This window comes from Microcebus murinus, chromosome 4, assembly GCF_040939455.1.
Source record: "Microcebus murinus isolate Inina chromosome 4, M.murinus_Inina_mat1.0, whole genome shotgun sequence".
NCBI lineage: Eukaryota > Metazoa > Chordata > Mammalia > Primates > Cheirogaleidae > Microcebus > Microcebus murinus.
In genome coordinates, this window is record NC_134107.1 from 21,550,630 (window position 1) to 21,573,098 (window position 22,469).

A 22,469-nucleotide genomic window follows, 5' to 3' on the forward strand; every position below is an offset into this window, starting at 1 on the left:
AAAAAAAGGCTAGGAGTGGTAGCTCACATGCCTGTAATCCTAGCACTCTGGGAGGCTGAGGCGGGCGGATCGCTGGAGGTCAGGAGTTCGAAACCAACCTGAGCAAGACCCCGCCTCTACTAAAAATAGAAAATTAATTGGCCTACTAAAAATACATACACAAAAGATTAGCCAGGCATGGTTGCACATGCTTATAGTCCAAGCTACTAGGGAGGCTGAGGCAATAGGATTGCTTGAGCCCAGGAGTTTGAGGTTGCTGTGAGCTAGGCTGATGCCATGGCACTCACTCTAACCTGTCTCAAAAAATAAAAAGTGAAACTCTGTCTCAAAAAAATAACTAACTAACTAACTAACTAAATATTTTTAATACCAGCCATCCTAACAGGTATGAGGTTGTGGCATAATTAAAAATATATTTGGCAGGTGTGGTGTCTCACATTTGTAATCCTAACACTCTGGGAGGCCGAGGCTGGAGGATTGCTCAAGGTTAGGAGTTCAAAACCAGCCTGAGCAAGAGTGAGACCCCGTCTGTACTAAGTATAGAAAGAAATTAATTGGCCAACTAAAAATATATAGAAAAAATTAGCCAGGCATGGTGGCGCATGCCTGTAGTCCCAGCTATTCTGGAGGCTGATGCAGTAGGATTGCTTGAGCCCAGGAGTCTGAGGTTGCTGTGAGCTAGGCTGACACCATGGCACTCTAGCCCAGGGAACAGAGTAAAACTCTGTCTCAAAAAAAAGAAAAAAGAAAAAAAAAATATGTATATATATATTTGGTCTTTGTCCCAGGTTCCTGTCATAAAGCTCCTAAAACCCTCAGAATTTCCACAGTGATAGGAATATCTTTTTTTCTTAAAAAAAATTTTTTTTTAAAGACAGGGTCTCTCTCTGTTGCACAGGCCAATCTTAAACTCCTGCCTCAAAGGGATCCTCTGCCTCAACCTCCCAAAGAGATGGGACTACAGGCTCATACCACCTCTCAGGGCTAGGAATGTCTTTGGAGCCTAATCAGATGATACCTGAGTTTATGCTAATGAGGTAATTTAAGGTGGGGTTCCTAGATAGCCTTAGGATGGGGCTGGTCCCTATAAAGACCAAGTAATTAGAGGGTTGGAACTTGCAGCCACACCCTCAAACCACTGAGAAGGGGGAAGAGGGCTGGAGATTAAGCTCTATAAAATCTCCTAACATTTCCTCTTCTTGAAAGTGAAAAAAAAAAAAATCTCCTAACAACCAGATCTAATGACCTTTCAGGTTGCTGAACACCAGCAGGGGTTCTGAGAGGGTGGAACACTTAGAAAAGACGGGGAAGTTCCACATGCCCCAATATCTCGCCCTATCCATCTCTTCACCTGGTTGTTCACCTATATAATATCCTTTATTTTTTGAGACAGGGTCTCTCTGTCACCCAGGCAGAATACAGTGGTATGATCGTACCTCAAACTCCGGGGCATAAATGACCCTCCTGCCTTAGCCTCTGTGTAGCTGGGACTTCAGGAGCTCATAACCAGCCCAGGCTAATTTTCCTAATTTTATTTTAGAGACATGCTGAGGCTGGTCTCCAGCTTGTGGCCTCAAGCAATCCTCCCACCTTGGACTCCCAAAGCGCTGGGATTACAGGCATGAGCCACCTGGCCCGCCCCTATAATATTCTTTATAATAAACCGGCTAGGTGTGTTTAGGTAAAAAAACAGGTACAAAATGGGACATGAAGTTACCTGAGATGTAGAGGACACAGGGAAAGGTCTTGTTATATGTATAACCGGAGACCTAGAGGGAAAGGAGAAAGAATAGGAGAGAAGCAAAATTGAGCAAAATTTATAGTTGAGAATTTTCATGTAAAGAACAAAAAAGTGGGTAAGTATGGCCTAGACAGCTTACTGGGGAGGCATGCTGATGAACAAAAGACTAATAGTAGATTATTCAGGAGGCAGATTCTTTTGTACTAATAGTAAAGATTTAGGAACACAAATCTGTATATATAAAGACACTGGAAAAAGAGAGACCAGCTACAGAGCTATTACAGTAATCTGGATAGGAGTTGTGATAAGAATGAATTAAAGTGACACCATAAAAAAGGAAGGAAAGGGCAAATATTTTCAAAGAAACAACTGAATAATTTGGTAAGACATTATATAAAAACTACTCCAGATATCTCCAGCCCTTAAAATTGGGAAAAGATTAACAATTGCTGAAAAAATAATCTGTTTTCTGATTTTTATTTATTTATTTTTTTGAGACAGAGTCTCACTTTGTTGCCTAGGCTAGAATGAATGCCATGGCGTCAGCATAGCTCACAGCAACCTCAAACTCCTGGGCTCAAGCAATCCTGCTGCCTCAGCCTCCCGAGTAGCTGGGACTACAGGCATGCACCACGATGCCTGGCTTTTTTTTTTTGTATATATATTTTTAGTTGGTCAATTAATTTCTTTCTGTTTTTAGTAGAGATGGGGTCTCGCTCAGGCTGGTTTTGAACTCCTGACCTCAAGTGATCCATCTGCCTCAGCCTCCCAGAGTGCTAGGATTATAGGCGTGAGCCACCGCGCCCGGCCCTGTTTTCTGATTTTTAACATAGAGTTTTAATGTTTGGGGTTCTGTCTTAAAAGCTCAATATGGCCAATCAGAAACAGGTAACAAGAAAATCTAGGGAAAAACAAAAAGTATATAACAAAATAGTAACTTTGCCACTTTCTAGGCACCAAAGTTATTAATAAATCATAAAGATCTTATCTCCATTTAGAAAGTTCTTTACAGGCCCTATGTGGTGGCTCACATCTGTAATCCTAGCACTCTGGGAGTCAGAGGCAGGAGGCTCTCTTGAGGTCAGGAGTTGGAAACCAGCCTGAGCAAGAGCAAGACCCTGTCTCTACTAAAAATAGAAAAAATTAGCTGGGCATAGTGGCTCATGCCTGTAGTCCCAGCTACTTGGAGGCTGAGGAAGGAGGACTGCCTGAGCCCAGGAGTTTGAGGTTGCTGTGAGCTAGGCTGATGTCACAGCACTCTAGCCTGCGAAACAGAGTGAACAAAAAAAAAGTTCTTTATAGACAAATGAGAAACAGAACTGAAAAGCTTAAAGAACAAGAAAAATAGTTCTCCCTACCTAAAAGTTACCAAAAACATTTGAAAATAAAAGGAACAAGCAAAGATACTCAGTTTAAACAAAAAGAGGAAGAAAGAAAAGAAAAAGAAAGCAGAAGTGGCAATATGTACATAATTCCAACCAAAAGAAAGAAAATCAGATTAAAAGGGACACTAAGTAATAACAAAATAATCTCTGGAAATATAATAGCCATTAATCTTTATGCACTAAGCAATATAACAATAACATACATGTAGCAAAAATTCCTAGATATACTAGGATAGTTTGATAAAACCAAAACTATAGCTGAAAATTCAACATACTCCTTAGACAGCTGAAGTAGATATAAACGAAAGTGCAGATCTAATAACATCAAACCTAATGAATACGTAGTGGTCTATAGGCTTTATCACTGTCTTACTACAAGTTACTCTGTAGCTTAGATTCCATTCTTATAGAATGGTAATAAATAATACCTACTTTATAGGACTGTGGTGAGGATTAAACAAGACAGTTCAGGTAAACTACCTATAAGACTATTTACCACATATGAGATTCTCAATAAAGCTCTTAGGTCACTGACTCTACCTTTTTTACCTTCTCTCAGCCCAAGGAACACTATAAATTCCTCATTCTCTTGGCCACCAAGAAAAAATTTCCAAGATGATATTATCCATAATCTAATAAGCTAGAAATAAACAATTTAAAGGTAATTATTTGTAAATTAAGAAGTTTTTAATAACACTGAAAATAAAAGATATGAATTATTTATAAATTAACAAAATAGAGAGTCTTTGATATCAAAACCAATGAGACAGAGTAAAAGGAAAATCCAGAGGAAAATCTAGTCTTAAATGTCTTTATTTTTATTTTTTTTTTGAGACAGAGTTTTGCTTTGTTGCACAGGCTAGAGTGAGTGCCGTGGCGTCAGCCTAGTTCACAGCAACCTCCAACTCCTGGGCTCAAGCAATCCTCCTGCCTCAGCCTCCCGAGAAGCTGGGACTACAGGCATGCGCCACCATGCCCGGCTAATTTTTTTCTACATATATCAGTCGGCCAATTAATTTCTTTCTATATATAGTAGAGATGGGGTCTTGCTCTTGTTCAGGCTGGTTTCGAACTCCTGACCTCGAGCAATCCGCCCACCTCGGCCTCCCAGAGTGCTAGGATTACAGGCGTGAGCCACCGCGCCTGGCCTTAAATGTCTTTATAATTAATAAATACTTAAATAAGTATTCAAATTCTGAAGCCAGAAAGTAAAATAAACATAAAGAAAATGGGGCCAGGCGAGGTAGCTCACACTTATAATCCTAGCACTCTCAGAGGCGGAGGTGGGCAGATCGCTCAAGGTCAGGAGTTCAAAACCAGCCTGATCAAGAGTGAGACCCCCATCTCTACTAAAAATAGAAAGAAAATTAATTGGCCAACTAAAAATATATAGAAAAAATTAGCCAGGCATGATGGCGCATGCCTGTAGTCCCAGCTATTCGGGAGGCTGAGGCAACAGGATTGCTCAAGGTCAGGAGTTCAAAACCAGCCTGAGCAAGACCGAGACCCTGTCTCTACTATAAATAGAAAGAAATTGACCAAATAAATACACACACACACACATATATAAATTAGCGGGGCATGGCAGTGCATGCCTGTAGCCCCAGCTACTCAGGAGGCTGAGGCAGAAGGATTGCTTGAGCCCAGGAGTTTGAGGATGCTGTGAGCTAAGCTGATGCCACGGCACTCTAGCCCAGGCAACAAAAGTGAGACTCTGTCTCAAAAACACACACACACACACAAAACTGTCAAAAGAATAAATAAGGCCAACATAGAGTTTCTTGAAAATTTCAAGAGAAATAGATTGATGGGGAAAAAACATCCTTAAGCTTATACTTAAAACAGTACAACTATATCTCTATATCTTAAGTTATCTCTCTTCAAATGACCTAATAGCTGTGAGCAATACAAAAGGAATTGAGGGAGAAAATTCCTTAAAATTAGAAAGAACATAAAATAATTTTTAACTATTTCTTTCACATGTGTATAAATGAAAAGTGGAAGCTATTTATTTATTTTGAGGCAGACTCTTGCTCTGTCTCGAGGACTAGAGTGCCATGGCATCATCCTGGCTCACAGCAACCTCAAACTCCTGGGCTCAAGCTGTCCTCCTGCCTCAGCCTTCCGAGTAGCTGGAACTACAGGCACACACACACCACAACGCCTGGCTAGCCTGGCTAATTGTTCTCATTTTAGTAGAGATGGAGTCTTGTTCTTGCTCGGGCTGGTCTCATACTCTGGACCTCAAGTAATCCACCTGCCTCAGCTTCTCAGAGTGCTAGGATTACAGGCATGAGCCACTGCCTTTGACCAGGAAACAATATTTTCTAAAATAGGAATACTAAATTATGACTTTTATTAATTCTTGATTTACCTTTATTTTTACTAGAAAGATACTACTGACAGTCAATCATGCATGTTCATTGAGTTGTTTTTCTAAGTAGTGGTGATTCACATTCTCATCCCTTCTCTTGTGACCAAGGGCAGATGAGGGATAGTGCAACCTACACTGGCCTTCAGAGGATTTCTCTAATAATCTGGCCCACGTCTATTTTATAGATAAAAGTGGCTAACAATTCTAAATCCTTAAAGGGATTTAAAATCCTTTTAGAGATTTAAAACCCAAACTTTAGAAAGGTTTCTTAGGTCCCCCTAGGCAGAGAGGACTATACAGCCTCCTTTGCATTCTTCTTGGCTACAGTGCCTCTCCCCTATCAGAGACTTCTTGCAGATTTTATTAGCTTTCACAATTAGAAAGGAAGCAATGACCAGCAACTCTATGGTCTTTCCTCCATTAAATCCATACATGAGAAATCGTGGCTTATGGAAATTCGTCTCCCAATGCCCTATGTTGGAAAACTTTCAAGTTATCTACACATAAAGTTTAGGTAAGCTTTATTCAAGACTACACTCCTTTACTAAAGTGTACACTTTAAGACTCTCAAGTCAACATACAAGTCAATAAAATCGTAAGCAATATAGTACCTAAAATACTAGATGAACGGTGTGCATTTCTTTTTTCTTTATGAGACAGAGTCTTCCTCTGGTGCCTGGGCTAGCATACCGTGGCATCAGCCTAGCTCACAGCAACCTCAAACTCCTGGGCTCAAGCAATCTTCCCATCTCAGCTTCCCAGAGTGCTAGGATTACAGGCATGAGCCTCCACACCTGGTCTAGTCTGTATTTCTTTTTTCTTTTCTTTTTTTTTTTTTTTTTGAGACAGAGTCTCACTTTGTTGCCCAGGCTAGAGTGAGTGCCATGGCATCAGCCTAGCTCACAGCAACCTCAAACTCCTGGACTCAAGCAATCCTGCTGCCTCAGCCTCCCGAGTAGCTGGGACTACAGGCATGCACCACCATGCTCAGCTAATTTTTTCTATATGTATATTACTTGGCCAATTAATTTCTTTCTATTTATAGTAGAGACGGGGTCTCGCTCTCGCTCAGGCTGGTTTCGAACTCTTGACATTGAGCAATCCGCCTGCCTCAGCCTCCCAGAGAGCTAGGATTACAGGCATGAGCCACCGCGCCCGGCCATAGTCTGTATTTCTTAATCACTGAGTCCCTATACTTTTGATCCATTAAAGAAAAAAAAAACCAGACCAGGCATGGTGGCTTACATCTGTAATCCTAGGACTCTCGGAGGCCAAGGTGGGAGGATTGCTTGAGCTCAGAGTTCAAGATCAGCCTCAGAAAGAGTGAGAAACCATCGCGATTAAAAATAGAAAAACATTAGCTGGGCGTGGTGTCACACACCTGTAGACCTAGCTACTCTACTCAGGTTGAGGCAGGAGGATTGCTTGAGCACTGGAGTTTGAGGTTGCAGGGAGATATCATAAGGCCACTGCACTCTAGTCTGGGGGTCAGAGCAAGACTCTGTCTCAAAAGAAACAAACAAGGCCGGGCGCTGTGGCTCACGCCTGTAATCCTAGCTCTTGGGAGGCCGAGGCGGGCGGATTGCTCGAGGTCAGGAGTTCAAAACCAGCCTGAGCAAGAGCGAGACCCCGTCTCTACTATAAATAGAAAGAAATTAATTGGCCAACTGATATATATATAAAAAATTAGCCGGGCATGTTGGCGCATGCCTGTAGTCCCAGCTACTCGGGGGGCTGAGGCAGAAGGATCACTCAAGCCCAGGAGTTTGAGGTTGCTGTGAGCTAGGCTGACGCCACGGCACTCACTCTAGCCTGGACAACAAAGTGAGACTCTGTCTCAAAAAAAAAAAAAAAAAAAAACAAAAAACAAACCAAAAAACCCCACTAACATTGAATAATAACAAAAGGTCGTGGTTGTAAGTGTGAGGAATTTTTGGGGGGTGTATTCTTCACTCTCTGTAATCTAACCAGCACTCTAGCCACAATGTTATGAATGTAATTATTCATCTCTTCAATAATAAAGTGTTTAAAAGGGTGATAAATATTAAAAATCATAATTTTAGGTTTTTTTTAAATTATAATTTTTAATATTTATCAGCACCACATGTACTCACCAGCAAATTGGTATTAACGGATCAACACCTAAGTGGACATATAGGAGTAACATATATTGGGTGTCGGGAGGGTGGGAGTGGGGAGGAGGGGATGGGTATATATACAACCACAATGAGTAAGATGTGTGACGTTTGGAGGATGGACACGCTTGAAGCTCTTACTCGAGGGGGGGGGGCATGGGCAATATATGTAACCTTAACATTTGTACCCCCATAATACACTAAAATAAAAAAAATTATAATTTTAGGGATTTCTAGGTATTAAAGGTTAAATAACTTCTCTCCAGGTGAAGATTCTGAAATAAATACCTTCCACTCCCACTTGAGCATAACATAATTACTAAGTATTAGAAATATACCTTATCAAGCAGGTGTAATAAATTCTAAAGTGGGTGTGATCAAAATTACCCATGAAACAAATCATTTATATAGTAAGTTCTGGGTGTTTGGAAGCCCCCAAATTTATGTTTTAGGCTTCTTTTGCATTTAGGCTATGGACACCCTGAACTGAGTCATGGAGGTCACAAGCTAATGCATGTGAGTGGGTGAGGGAGGAAAAGGACAATGAGAAATAGAAAACGGAGTTCCTGCTCCTACCTCCATACAATACAATTCCAGTATGTTTATATGATCCATCAGACTTGACTATGTCCAGCTGACTCTTAGCCCTTAATCAAAACAATATAATTTGGAATGTTTAGTAGCTGAAGATCTGCAGTGTTTGCTCCAATTTTAATAACTACTCCTGGCTGGGTGTGATGGTTCACGCCTGTAATCCTAGTACCCTGGGAGGCCAAGGTGGGAGGATTGCTTCAGGTCAGGAGTTCCAGACCAGCCTGAGCAAGAAAGAGTGAGACCCCGTCTCTACTTAAAAATAGAAAAATTAGGAGTTTTCATTCTGAAGGCTCTTGTGTGTACATGGTAAATAAATTTGTATCTTTTTCTCCAATTAATCAAAAAAACAAAAAGAAAAAAAAAATTAGCTGGGCATGGTGGGGCACACCTGTAGTCCTGGCCTGCTACTCCAGAGGCCGAGGCAAGAAGATCGCTTTAGTCCAGGAGTTTGAAGTTGCAGTGAGCTAGGCTGATGCCATGGCACTCTAGCCCAGGCAACAGAGTGAGACTCTGACTCAAAAAAAAACAAAAACAAACAAACAAAAAACTACTCCTGAGGAAAAAAACCCCCACAAACACACAATATAATCTATTAGTTTGAAATACAGTAATGGAAAACCCAGTGATTTGCAATTTTTGTGAAACTTAAATCTCAAGAGTTGCCATACCCTTTTTAACTTTATACCCAAAGTGGGACAAAGTGGAAATAGTGCATCAATTAACTATATCTCACTACAGATTAGTATATGTGGCTTCAGCGCTTAACTCATCATTATGTATTAAATGTATTAAAAGTCAGTATTCAGCTGGGTGCCTGGCTCACCCCTGTAATCCTAGCACTCTGGGAAGCTGAGGTGGGCAGATTGCTTTAGCTCAGGAGTTCGAGACCAGCTGAGCAAGAGCGAGACCCGTCTCTACTATAAATAGAAAGAAATTAATTGAACAGCTAAAAATATATAGAACATATTAGCCAGGCATGGTGGTGCATGCCTATAGTCCCAACTACTCAGGAAGCTGAGGCAGTAGGATCGTCTGAGCCCAGTAGTTGGAGGTTGCTGTGAGCTAGGCTGATACCACCTCACTAGCCCAGGCAACAGAGTGAGACAATCTCTCAAAAAAAAAAAAAAAAAAAAAAAAAAAAAAAAGTCAGTATTCCATTCCACAAGAAGCATTTATAAGATGTATCCAGAACTAAAAAATGGAGAGTTGGGGCCGGGCGTTGTGGCTCACGCCTGTAATCCTAGCACTCTGAGAGGCCAAGGCAGGCGGATCGCTCAAGGTCAGGAGTTCAAAACCAGCCTGAGCAAGAGCGAGATCCGTCTCTACTATAAATAGGAAGAAATTAATTGGCCAACTGATATATATAGAAAAAATTAGGCAGGCATGATGGTGCATGCCTGTAGTCCCAGCAACTTGGAAGGCTGAGGCAGTAGAATTGCTTGAGCCCAGGAGATTGAGGTTGCTGTGAGCTAGACTGATGCCACGGCACTCACTCTAGCCTGGGCAACAAAGTGAGACTGTCTCAAAAAAAAAAAAGTAGAGTTGGAAATGAAAAAACTTATAATTTAGTTGGAGCCACAATATCTATACATGAAAAGGACTTACACTCATAAAACACCACCAAATTCTGGAAGTAAATTTAGTGTAAAAAAAGGGTCAGTTGTTACTCATTACTGCATATATCCCACTAAAGATGTCCGATAAATTCTACCACTTTAGGAGATGAGTTTTAAGTTAAGCATAATGAGAAAATTAGTTCTGTTTTTCGTTAATTTCTCTACCTCTATCTCTTTTGGCAGTGGGATGGCCAGAAAAGGAAGAAATACTAAGTGAAATGCCACATCAAATTTACCAGTCTACCTGGGAAAGTGAAAACTAAGATGAGGCCGGGCGCTGTGGCTCACGCCTGTAATCCTAGCTCTTGGGAGGCCAAGGCAGGCGGATTGCTCGAGGTCAGGAGTTCAAAACCAGCCTGAGCAAGAGCAAGACCCCGTCTCTACTATAAATAGAAAGAAATTAATTGGCCAACTGATATATATAGAAAAAATTAGCTGGGCACAGGTGGCGCATGCCTGTAGTCCCAGCTACTCGGGAGGCTGAGGCAGGAGGATCACTCGAGCCCAGGAGTTTGAGGTTGCTGTGAGCTAGGCTGACGCCACGGCACTCACTCTAGCCTGGACAACAAAGCGAGACTCTGTCTCAAAAAAAAAAAAAAAAAAAAAAAAAACTAAGATGAGTTAGTGATGAGCCCAAGAATATGGTTAGCCACTTACCCAGAGATTAATTTAATGAGAACGGATCGCAGGTTTCCACAGGTCGTTCCACTACCAGTAAGAAGATAGTCTCGAACTTTAGGTACTTTTTTTCACTAGTCAACATTCTCCCTCACCTACACGTGGAGTACATATCTGGCACTTAACAAATCTTGATTGAATGAAAACCAACCTCACTCATATTGGTAGCCAACCTCGGTGTTAGGACCCAAAAGCCTAAAAAGCCTAAAGTTATTTCCAAAAAGCCTTACAACCTAGCCCAAAGAGCTGAGAAAGCAGAGAGGAATGTTCTGGGACTCTCTGTAAGGACCGGGAACAATCAAGGACCAATCGGGCCTACACCAACCCGACTTCCCCAAGATAACACAAGGGCTCAGGGGACCCAATCGCGGCCAGTCGGCTTTGGCTTCCACAAGGAGGCATCCGACGGGCCGCAGATCCATAGCCTCCCAGCCGGGGGCGCTGAGAGAATTGGGGTATCCCCCCAAAATTAGTACCTGTGAAGCGGCGGCACAGAGAGAGGCTCTGGGCTCTCATTACGAAGGCCCGAGCCTGGGGCCGGCCAGCCGCGCCGCCGGCTGAGGGTTCCGCGCTCCGGGCTGCAGTGACAGCACAGGTCGCAGACAGATACCTCACGTTTCAGAAGGCTCCTGGCTCCAGGCCTCGGGCGTTTTGCTCCCAAGATTGCGCGATTTGTCGCACTGCCGTCGACCGGCGCTCTTCAGGGCTTCCCTCTCTGGTCAAGAGATCACTCCTGCCTTAAGCCCAACAGCCGGTAGCTTCCTGGAGCCGCCATCGTCACTGTTTGTTTTCATCCGCTTCAGTGAAGGCGGGGGGGTGGGAGGGGAGAAAGAAGGCTACAGGGTAAATCCAATTGCCTAATGGCACATGCACTTTCGCTGCAACGTGGACGTCATATTTAGTCTTTTAAATCCTCGAAATCTCCATGAAAGTTGATTTCTTTTCTATTTAAGCCTTCTCCAATTTTTTCAAGCGCCTCAGGAGAAAAGAAAGGCAGAAAGAGGGATATTTGAAAGAGCGAGACTGTTTGGGCCGCGTGTAGAATGTGCGACAGCGAAGCGCAGATCCCGGCGGCGGCGGCAGTGAGGACGCGGCGAGGGGCGGGCGCTGAAGCGAGGGAAGGCGGTGCCTCTGTTGCGTGCCGTGACGGTCTGTATGCCGTCGTCTGGTCCGGAGGAGGTCCGGACTGGGCTGGGTGGTTGGGGGTGCGGCTGGAAACGTGGCCGCTGCGGAGAGGTGGGTGACTGGTCCTGGCTGACTTTGAGTGGCCAGCGGAGATTTCGGTATCCATTTTTAAGGCATCTTCCAAACCTGCCTCTCAGCTTTATTCGCTCCTTCCTTACAACCTGTCTGGTCTTTCCTACTTCTTAGCCCTCAGCCACACGATTTTGATTTTTTGGGACGAGGGGAAAGCCTGTTGTCATAGCACACAGTGTACGCCCACCAAACTGGGTTATGGACTTTTATTTTCTCCCCGATTCCTTGTTAGACTGGTTTGAGCACCCCAACATCTGTCCCTTACTTATCAGGTGGAGCCCGAGGGCTTTGGATAATGAAACCGTGACTAATCCTTTTCCAAGGTAGTTGTGACTTATGTCAGCTGCTTCGTGGCCTGTATAGTTAGGAGCAGACCTCTTTTACCTTGTCAATAATTATGCCATCAACTCCATTAATCTTTTGCTGTTCTCAGTTAAAATGCCAGGCATTAAATGAGCCACCGAGATTGAATTCCCATTATCCTTCAGACCAAAGCAAGCCTGTTGTGTAGCCATGAGTTAGTGGAGAAGAACCCGGAGTTACAAGCGCAGCACCTTTTGCCTCAACAAAATGGAAAGTTGAAGAAAAGGAGTTGTTGTAGCCTTTGAGTCACTTTAAAGTCTTTGGTAGATTTATAATGTTTTTTCTTTTAACCTTTACAGTGAGAAGATTATAAATGACAGAGCCATTTAACTGATGGTTGGCTGTTGAATTCTGATACTTTCTTAATACCTTCTTGCACCAACATCTTCACTGGGAGGAATTCAGCAAAAGTAGAGAAAAGGAGAGACAGCATTCATATTTACCATGGCTATACCAATAACAGTGCTTGACTGTGATCTCTTACTGTATGGCCGAGGTCACCGGACATTGGACCGCTTTAAGCTGGATGATGTGACTGATGAATACTTGATGTCCATGTATGGGTTTCCTCGACATTTTATTTATTACTTGGTGGAGCTCCTGGGGGCAAGCCTATCTAGACCTACTCAGCGATCCAGGGCTATTAGCCCAGAGACACAGATCCTTGCAGCATTGGGCTTTTATACCTCAGGTTCCTTCCAGACTCGGATGGGAGATGCTATTGGAATCAGTCAGGCCTCTATGAGTCGTTGTGTTGCCAATGTAACCGAAGCACTTGTGGAGAGGGCCTCACAGTTCATTCACTTTCCAGCTGATGAAGCTTCCATGCAGGCTCTGAAGGATGAATTCTATGGTTTGGCAGGGATGCCAGGGGTGATAGGGGTGGTTGACTGTATCCATGTGGCAATCAAGGCACCAAATGCTGAAGACCTCTCCTATGTAAACCGCAAAGGTCTGCATTCTTTAAATTGCTTGATGGTGTGTGACATCAGAGGAGCACTAATGACTGTGGAGACAAACTGGCCAGGCAGCCTACAGGACTATGCTGTACTGCAGCAGTCTTCTCTGAGTAGTCGGTTTGAAGCCGGGATGCACAAAGATAGCTGGTTTCTTGGTGAGTCTGCAGGTGTAAATTTTCACTTTGTAACCACAGAAAAATTATATTGTGGAGTAGAATGAAATATGGGAGTCTGTAAACCTGAGTCTCAGTCCTGCACCTTTTTATGAAGCCTCAGGTAAGAACTCTCTGAGCCTTAATTTTTTAAAATCAACATTCAAAAGACATTTATTAAAATTTAAAAATATATTTGGGGCCAGGCACCATGGCTAATGCCTGTAATCCTAGCACTCTGGGAAGCCAAGGGGGGTGGATCACTCGCTGGTTTGAGACCAGCATGAGCAAGAGCGAGACCCCGTCTCTACTCAAAATAGAAAGAAATTATTTGGACAACTAAAAATATATAGAAAAAATTACCGGAGCACGGTGGCACATGCCTGTAGTCTCAGCTACTCAGGAGGCTGAAGCAGTAGGATTGCTTGAGCCCAGGAGTTTGAGGTTGCTGTGAGCTAGGCTGACACCACGGCACTCTAGCCCTATCTCAAAAATAAATAAATAAATAAAAACATATTTGAGTCAGTATGGTGAAATGTGCCTATAACCCCAGCTAGTGAGGCAAGAGGATTCCTTGAGCCCGGGAGTTCTAGACTAGCCTGGGCAACACAGCAAGACCCTTCTTTTGGGCTTTTCTACCTCAGGTTCCTTCCAGACTCAGATGGGAGATGCTATTGGAATCAGTCAGGCCTCTATGAGTCCTCATGTTGCCAGTGTCACCGAACCACTTGTGGAAAGGGCCTCACAGTCTTTTTTTTTTTTTTTTTGAGACAGGGTCTCACTCTGTCTCCTGGGCTAGATTGCGGTGTTGTCATCAGAGCTTACTACAACCTCAAACTCCTGGGCTTAAGTGATCCTCCTGCCTTCCCTATCTCTTAAAAATTGTTTGATATTATTTGACCCAACTCTTCTACTTCTAAGAGTTTATCTCAGGGGTACATGTTTATACTTAGGCAAAATAAAATTGTATACAAGAATTTGCATTGCAAACAATAGCAGCAACAAAAACAACCCTATAAAAGCAATCCCCTTAAATACAGCCACAGTACCTATCAGTACTGTATAGAACTGATTAAATATCATATATCCATATGATGGAGGCTTAATTTTTATCATCTGTAAAATGATGAAAATAACACCAACAGCAATAACACTTATTGTGAGGATTAGATAATATATATGAAAGTTCACTGTGAAGTATTGTGTAAATATACAAAGGTAAGGTGTTATTTTTGCCATTGGTGATTGTCACCATGATATCTATATGAAAATGATAGTAGACAATGCACTTACAATTCTTATTTTAGACAGTCACTTCACAGATCTGCCCGAGTTCCATTGGAAGGCCTGGCTTAGTCATATGAGTAGGAAAAGAATCCATTCAGTATTAAGCAGTGTGAACTAAGGTGACTGTATAGCTGTAAGGAATACAATTAGTTAATAGTGATAAAACCCTTGAGCCTGGCAGCTTGGTTTTTTTAAGTGCTACTCTTAAGTGAGCATCAGGACAAGGGTTATCTCATATACAACATATGATGTGAGAGATGAAAAGCTACATTTAGGATTAGAAGACCTCTCTAGCAAGACCACTAATCATATCTACACTGCACATGCTCACCATGCTTTACACTCAAGAAGTATTTCTCTTTGATGTACTTACTGGTGTACTTACTGGGACCTTTTTTTTTTTTTTTCATTTTTATTTATTTATTTTTTAGTAGAGATAGTGTCTTGCCCTTGCTCAGACTAGTCTTGAACTCCTGAGCTCAAGTAATCCTCCCACCCCAGCCTCCCAGAGTGCTAGGATTACAGGCGTGAGCCACTGCACCCAGCCCTTACTGGTACCTTAAAGAAAAACCTGTGTTCCAAGTGGGCAGAGATTGCTGTCACACTAATGGGTTTAGAGATGCCCGGATGCCATGTATAACTCCTGGAACTTACTGATTTTCTTGAGATGTTGCTTCTGCATACCATTTTCAGAGCACTACCTTCTCTATCCTGCTTGACCTTTATCTTAATTACACCTTGTGCTTACTTTGAGCTTTTAAATTTAATTTTCATACAGCTCACACCAACAAGTGAAGGAAAGTCTGTTTCATAAGTGTCTCATTTGATGGCTGCTTCCACAGCTATGGAAGTACTTGGGTTTCAAGCTAATCTCTTTGGTACCCTAACTATAAAGCCAGCTAAAACTTATTGAGCACTTAGAATTTGTCAGATAATGTTGTAAACACTTTACATGGATTATGTCAATGTTTATAATAACTCTTTTTTTTTTTACTTTTTTTATTTTATTTTATATTTTTTTACTTTTTTTTTTTTTTGAGACAGAGTCTCACTTTGTTGCCCAGGCTAGAGTGAGTGCCATGGCGTCAGCCTAGCTCATAGCAACCTCAAACTCCTGGCTCAAGCAATCCTCCTGCCTCAGCCTCCCGAGTAGCTGGGACTACAGGCATGCGCCACCATGCCCGGCTAATTTTTTGTATATATATTAGTTGGCCAATTAATTTCTTTCTATTTTATAGTAGAGACGGGGTCTCGCTCTTGCTCAGGCTGGTTTCGAACTCCTGACCTCGAGCAATCCGCCCGCCTCAGCCTCCCAGAGAGCTAGGATTACAGGCGTGAGCCACCACGCCCGGCCTATAATAACTCTTAAGAGTTAAATAATATTAACATTTTTATGAAAGAGGACACCGGAGCAAAGAATATCAAATCACTTATGTTTAAGTTTTTAAACAAGATCATATGAAGAGTTACCCTATATGGTAAATATTTCTTTTGTTAAGGACTTAAAGGTCACATAAGAGGCACTGATTTTTTTTCCCCTTCACACCATGGGACTCCAGATTCAGTTGGAATTATGGCTTTAAAGTAATTTTTACATTGTTTACAGAATGTAATTGAAAATCAGTAAAAACCCTAACAAATTTTTTACATGCACAGTCATGCACATGTAAAAAAACCAAAACTCTAACAAACTTTTATATGCTTTTCAGATTCCCCTCCCTACAGAAAGAGTGGAAGTGGGAGAGGTGGATATGGCAACATTTAATAGATGTTTATGAAGGCCAATTTCAATAACAGGCCACATGATAGGCACTAAGAAGTTAGGAAAGTATACCAGTGGAAGTTGAAGATGTGGGAATTGATTTTCTTAGTACTATCAGTTTTAGTGCATACACTTTAGAAAGTCTCCATGAGCTCCAGCAGGAAAACGAGTTTGAAGACCACTTACTATTATAGTGTTACCCAAATTTTCAAAATCAAGAATCATCTGGGGAATTTAAAAAATATATACATTATTGCCGGGCACTGGTGGCTCACTCCTGTAATCCCAGTGGCTCAGGAGCCTGAGGCAGGAAGATTACTTGAGGCCAGGAGTTTAAGACCAGCCTGGCCAACATAATAAGACCCTATCTCTAAAAAAAAATAAGAAAAATTTGCCAGGCATGGTGGTGCATGCAGCATGCAGCTATTCAGGAGGCTGAGGCAGGAGGATCGTTTGAGCACAGTAGTTTGAAGCTGCAGTAAGCTATGATCAAGCCACTAAATTCGTATGAATAGACAAATTTGGAAAACACTGATCTCTAGAGGATATGTGGACAGGGGGTAATTAGGGGAAGATTGGCAGGATTATAAGAATGATGATGTTAAAAGAAAAGGTATGGCTGAATTTATTTTAAGAACACCATCAGATTTGTGGAATAGTTCTAGATTTGTTAAACCTAGAACTAGCTGTGATCTCCCCTGTCTTTTAACATTTTCACCTAAGGTATCATCCCTCCTTGTCTTTATTCTCATTTGTCCCTTCAGAGTGCATTACTTAAATTCCCCTCCTCTAAATATACCTGTTCCTGCAAACAGTTCAGCCTGAGTCCTTAGTTCTTCAGCTCTTGGCCTAGTCCTTTTAAGCAGCTTTGGGTAAGATCTGCCAGAATGTCTTTTGGATGACTGATCACATAAGCAATTGTAATCTGTTTAGCAATTTTGATCCTAATCCCCTCTTGAGTGTCTGTTTTCCACTACTACTTGGATTATAACGAGTTAGTGACCATAGAGCATTTTTACAAAAGGTCTACCTTTTGTAACTAGCTTGCCCTGTGTGTCTGCACAATTTAAGGTTCACATTGTTTTCTAGAGAAACTTTAACAAATACTATTCAGCATCTCCATGTTTTAGCATTCATTTTAGATGCTTATCTTATTCTGTTTTACCACATTACACCATTGTTTTAGAATTCTGAGTCTGACTTTAGCATTTAGTGACTAGCTTCTTCCTTTGCCTCATATATCAAAAGATGGCTAACATATATTTTGATCTTATTAATTGTAAAATGATTTCAATATCTAACCTAACATAGTTGGGATTGGGTAATAAGAGATAATATTTAAAAAGTGCTGGCCAGGGGTGGTGGATCATGCCTATAATCCTAGCACTCTGGGAGGCTAAGGCAGTAGGATTGGTTGAGCTCAGGAGTTTGAGACCATGCTGAGCAAGAGCAAGACCCCATGTCTACTAAAAAAACAGAAAAATAAAAAAATAGCCAGGCATTGTGGCACATGCCTATAGTCCCAGCTACTAAGGAGGCTGAGGCAGGAAGATTGCTTGAGCCCAAGAGTTTGACGTTGCACTGAGATGTTAATATGATCATGCCACTATATCCTAGCCAGGATGACAAAGCAATACTCTGTCTCAAAAAAAAAAGAAAGGAAGAAATATCAGCTCCAAAAAAAAATGAGTCTTATATGTTTGGAGCAGTGCCTACCACTGTCTGAACAGTCTAGAACTATTTATTAAAATTGATGGTGAGTCAGGTGATACTGATTGTGCAAGTTGGTACTCCAGGGCTTATTCCTCTGTCTCACATATCTAAGAGGTTGTGTCTCTGTATGAGACAGGACAATTTAACATAGACATATGCTGTTGTGTTAGGACATTGCTCCCCAATTTTTCTTGTTTTTGTTAGCACTTCCTAGGATCATTTGATGAGAATATCACTTAAGGGGAATGCCTTGCATGTAGTATTTTATTTGACTTCTAATTTCATTTTCTTATCATTGACTATTACTATTTGGATCATTATTTGTATGCTTTCCTTATTAATGTGACATTAATTCTTCTGGTTCTTCTGTTGCAAGTCATGACTCTATTAATTGTGATACATGGGAAGGCAGAACACCTGAGTTCTGGTTTTTGCCATAACACAAATGCTGGGATTTTTACTCTTCTCAGCACTGGGTGGATTATTATTGTCCATGAAATACTCTGAAATCTCTAGGAAGTGGTTTCACATCTGAAATTTTAATGGTAATGTTAGAAATTTTCCTTAGAAGTGTTTTGTAATCTTCTGACAGAATTATCTTTTTCTCTCCTGCTCCTTAGACATTTTGAAGATTAGCATGCTATTTGATAGTTTTTTGAGTTTTTTTGAGACAGAGTCTCACTTTGTTGCCCAGGCTAGAGTGAGTGCCATAGCATCAGCCTAGCTCACAGCAACCTCAAACTCCTGGGCTCAAGCAATCCTGCTGCCTCAGCCTCCCGAGTAGCTGGGACTACAGGCATGCACCACCATACCCGGCTGATTTTTTCTATATATATTAGTTGGCTAATTAATTTCTTTCTATTTATAGTAGAGATGGGGTCTCGCTCTTGCTCAGGCTGGTTTCGAACTCCTGACCGCAATCCGCCCACCTCGGCCTCCCAGAGTGCTAGGATTACAGGCATGAGCCACCTCGCCCAGCCGATAGTTTTTATTAAGCCTTTTCTTAAACAACAATATCTCTGAATTTGGCAAATCCAAGAATTTTATTTCCTCCAGTACCATCACTTCCTTCCTACATTCTTTCAGATTTAGCTTTCTTTTTTTTATTATTATTTATTTTTATTTTTTTTATTTATATTGGGAGGGGACTGAGCTTGAGGAGGCTGCAGGGCCGCAAGGCCCCACCCCCTCCTTTTCTGTTCAGAGACAAGTCTCACTTTATCTCTCTGGCTGGAGAGAAGTGGTGAGATCATAGCTCACTGTAACCTCTAACACCTGTGCTCAGGTAATCCCCCTGCCTCAGCCTCCCCAAGTAACCGGGACTACAGGCATTCACCACCATGCTCAGCTAAGTTTTTTATTTTTTTCTAGAGATTGGTTGTGACTATGTTGCCCAGGCTGGTCTGGAACTCCTAGCATCAGGCGATCCTGCCACCTTGGCCTCTCAAAGCACTGGGATTATAGGTGTAAACCACTGTGCCTGTCCAGATTTGGCTTTTATAGCTATCAGCTTTTTTCTCTGTTGGTTTTTTTACCAAAGATATTCTCAGCCAAGACTCATGTCTTCCTGCTCCTGACGTTGGTGTACTTTCTTTTTACCACAGCATTTTCCTCTTGGTTTTTTGTCTGTGTGTGCTTCGGCTCCAGAGGCTGTTGTATTTTCTTGTCCATCCTTAGGATATGTTTTCTGAATTTTGTTTCTTGCTTGTATTCCATTTATAATCATTTATGATTTTTTTTGGACTTCCCCACAGGTGACAGTTCCTTCTTTCTCCGCACCTGGCTCATGACACCACTTCATATTCCTGAAACTCCAGCAGAATATCGCTATAACATGGCCCATTCTGCAACTCATAGTGTGATTGAGAAGACTTTCCGAACCCTCTATTCCCGATTTCGCTGCCTGGATGGATCCAAGGGGGCACTGCAGTACTCACCAGAAAAGTCCAGCCATATCATCTTGGCTTGTTGTGTCCTCCACAACATCTCCCTAGAGCATGGGATGGATGTTTGGTCCTCTCCAATGACAGGACCCATGGAACAGCCCCCTGAGGAAGAGTATGAGCACATGGAGTCCCTGGACTTAGAGGCTGACCGTATCCGTCAGGAGCTGATGCTCACTCATTTTAGCTAATGTTGACGGGGAGGAGGAAGACTTCCTAGAAGGAGTTGTGACAAACTTTCCCCCATACCATCTTCCACACAGTTCCATCATGTAGCATAAGTGAGTGTGCGAACACTTGTCATAAATTGACATTTAATCTGTGTGTTTTAGAAGGATTGAGGCTATGCCAGAACATCTTGATTAATTTACAAATATATTAAGTAAACCAAAACCAAGATAATGATTCCCTACTATCCAATGAACTCCAGGTTGAGCATCATTCACTTGAAAGCTCATTGTTTGCAAACATTTATGATTGTGCCTACTAAGTCATAGTAAAGAAGAAAACAGCAAATAGCCAAAACACTTCTTTTGGTTTCAATTGTCTATAGATTTCAAATGAAAACAATATTTGTTTGTTCTGAATTATTTGGGTAATATTTTAGTTTTTCTACTTTGTTGCCTATATAGGCATCTGCCCCCAGTTAAGTGTGAAGAGTGAATTTGAGTTGGGAATGGTCTTCTGAAATAGGTAAATGGCTACTAATTCAAGTTTGCAGCTTTGTGTTTTTAAGAGGATGTTAAGGACAGACAGCCTTAAACCTCCATTTTTAGCCTGTCTGCAATAATTGGACTGTGATTTAGACCTCATTCGTAGGGTGAACATCTGGACTCCAGTCTTCTATTTCCAACCCTGAGTCAGAGTTAGAGGCTAAATGGGTTTAAGAACCCAATCAGCTTAAAGAAAACAATAGATATGGATAAAATAGCAAGCTTACACTTTACAAGGGCTCTAAGCACCCTGATAGATTGATAAGCATAGATGATTCACCCAAGTTTAGACAGCTCACATCTAACTGGATCACATTTCTTATGATGTTAGCATTTCTGTTTGGTCATTCTGTTTTGAAATTTCTTGTACAGAAGGAAGATTTAGGGAATAAAGAAGACATGTGAAAGTATTAAGGAGAAGTAAAAAGAATATAATTTCTTGGTTTGAAATGACCTCTGGAGTTAGACCTTGGATATCCTATATGCAGAGTGATGGACAGAATTGCCCAGGAAATAATCCCCCAGCAAGTCTTATTCTAAAATTACACTGATGTAAAAATAACCTGATTGGAATAATGAAAGTGTGAATTAGGTTTACACTTTGGTGCCTTTGCTGGGACAAAAGATTTTCCTGAGGACTGTCTTGTTTCCAGTTTCTCACCATGTGATGCCTCTGAATTGTCCTCTTGGATCATTTCCTACCTTGCCTTTGGCAGTGTTAATCTGGTGATTTTCAAAGTAAAGAAATGAACAGCTGATGACAGAAGAAATTTGGAAATAAATTGAGGGTGACTCATCCTCAAGATTAAAAACAATTATGGATTATTATCTGTTGTTTATTTCCACTCCAAATGCTATTTTCCATAATTATCCTACTCTATGAAGAATGGATCCCTTTGACAGGAGGTTGCACTTAATATGTAGAGGGATGTTGTTGATATGGGAGAGGACAAGGAAGAGTTGACTGGGAACTTTATTCATTGTGCAGTAGAGGTTCCCTGTTACATTTTTTTTCTTTTAAAGTTTAACTTGTGACCCAAGCTTCCTTTGTCTCCTTCATAAGGCAATGTTTTAATTCTCATGGTCTTTCCTTTTTAAGTCTCTTGATTGGGGTTTTTTTCCTGTAAAGTTTTGATTTTTTTCTTTTAATTACCACAGTTATCCAAGTAGTAATAAAATTTTGATTGTATTGTGTGTATTGCATCAAGAAAGGGTTACTGCCAGTCATGTATCATAAGTGGCAAGGTGAAGTATGATCATGGAAAGTGCCTAGTGCCTCGCATTTTAGCCTTACATAATAACTACATTTAAGGAAAATTGGGGTTTTTCACAACTCACTAGATGGTGACATGAAGACTGAGTGGGAGGGACAGTCTTGGAGAGATTTCAAAACCAATTTCACGTGTGTTTATTTGCACACCAAGAATAATCTAAGTGCTGAATTAACTGAATATTGGCTTGGAGTGTTTGTGACGGGGAGAATTTTATTCTCTAATAATTCCATGAGGTAACTCTTTGAATCTATACCTTTATCTCCTTTTGGTGTGTATTTTTATAGGCCAGGATTTTTCCAGTCCATAGTTACACTTTTCCCAAAATGATTTAGGGAAGGATCAGGGTCTGTATTTCCAAACTGCCAAGGGTTTGCCCACAGGGGCTTTTTATAAGTGTCTAAGAAGGCTTCCTTTTATGAGGTCCTTAGTGTGGATTTATAGCTTTTTTCTGGCATAGTTTTGGGAAGGAGTCAAGGATTTTGCCTGTCTTATGTAAGCCTCATCTTCCCATACATAACTCCAT

The 22,469-nt window shown here is 41.4% G+C and overlaps 2 protein-coding genes across 12 annotated transcripts in view; one reads left to right on the forward strand and one right to left on the reverse strand.

The window, feature by feature from the left end:
* ATG13 (autophagy related 13) overlaps nucleotides 1-11,607 on the reverse strand; it is a 51,285-nt gene extending 39,678 nt beyond the window's left edge. For 2 of the 11 annotated variants that reach the window (XM_012789677.2, XM_076001968.1), the window contains exons 1-2: nucleotides 11,000-11,601; nucleotides 1,718-1,769 (exon numbers count right to left, since the gene is read on the reverse strand). The gene's annotated coding sequence lies outside the window, so the exon portion shown is untranslated. Of the gene's footprint in view, nucleotides 1-1,717; nucleotides 1,770-10,999 lie in introns of all 11 variants that reach the window. The other 9 variants (XM_020286490.2, XM_012789718.2, XM_012789784.2 and 6 more) reach the window with 7 other exon arrangements.
* A 37-nt stretch (nucleotides 11,608-11,644) lies between these two features.
* On the forward strand, nucleotides 11,645-21,487 carry HARBI1 (harbinger transposase derived 1). The gene is made up of 3 exons (XM_012789803.2): nucleotides 11,645-11,759; nucleotides 12,443-13,257; nucleotides 19,771-21,487. The coding sequence occupies exons 2-3, from the start codon at nucleotides 12,588-12,590 to the stop codon at nucleotides 20,148-20,150; spliced, it is 1,050 nt and encodes a 349-aa protein (XP_012645257.1). The 5' UTR covers nucleotides 11,645-11,759; nucleotides 12,443-12,587; the 3' UTR covers nucleotides 20,151-21,487.
* Nucleotides 21,488-22,469: the final 982 nt, after the last annotated feature.

Bases quoted from the DNA above. Each gene is read 5' to 3' on its own strand.
- HARBI1 (XM_012789803.2), top strand. From the start codon at position 12,588: ATGGCTATACCAATAACAGTGCTTGACTGTGATCTCTTACTGTATGGC. The intron at 13,258-19,770 runs GTGAGTCTGCAG...ACTTCCCCACAG, and splicing joins CAAAGATAGCTGGTTTCTTG to GTGACAGTTCCTTCTTTCTC.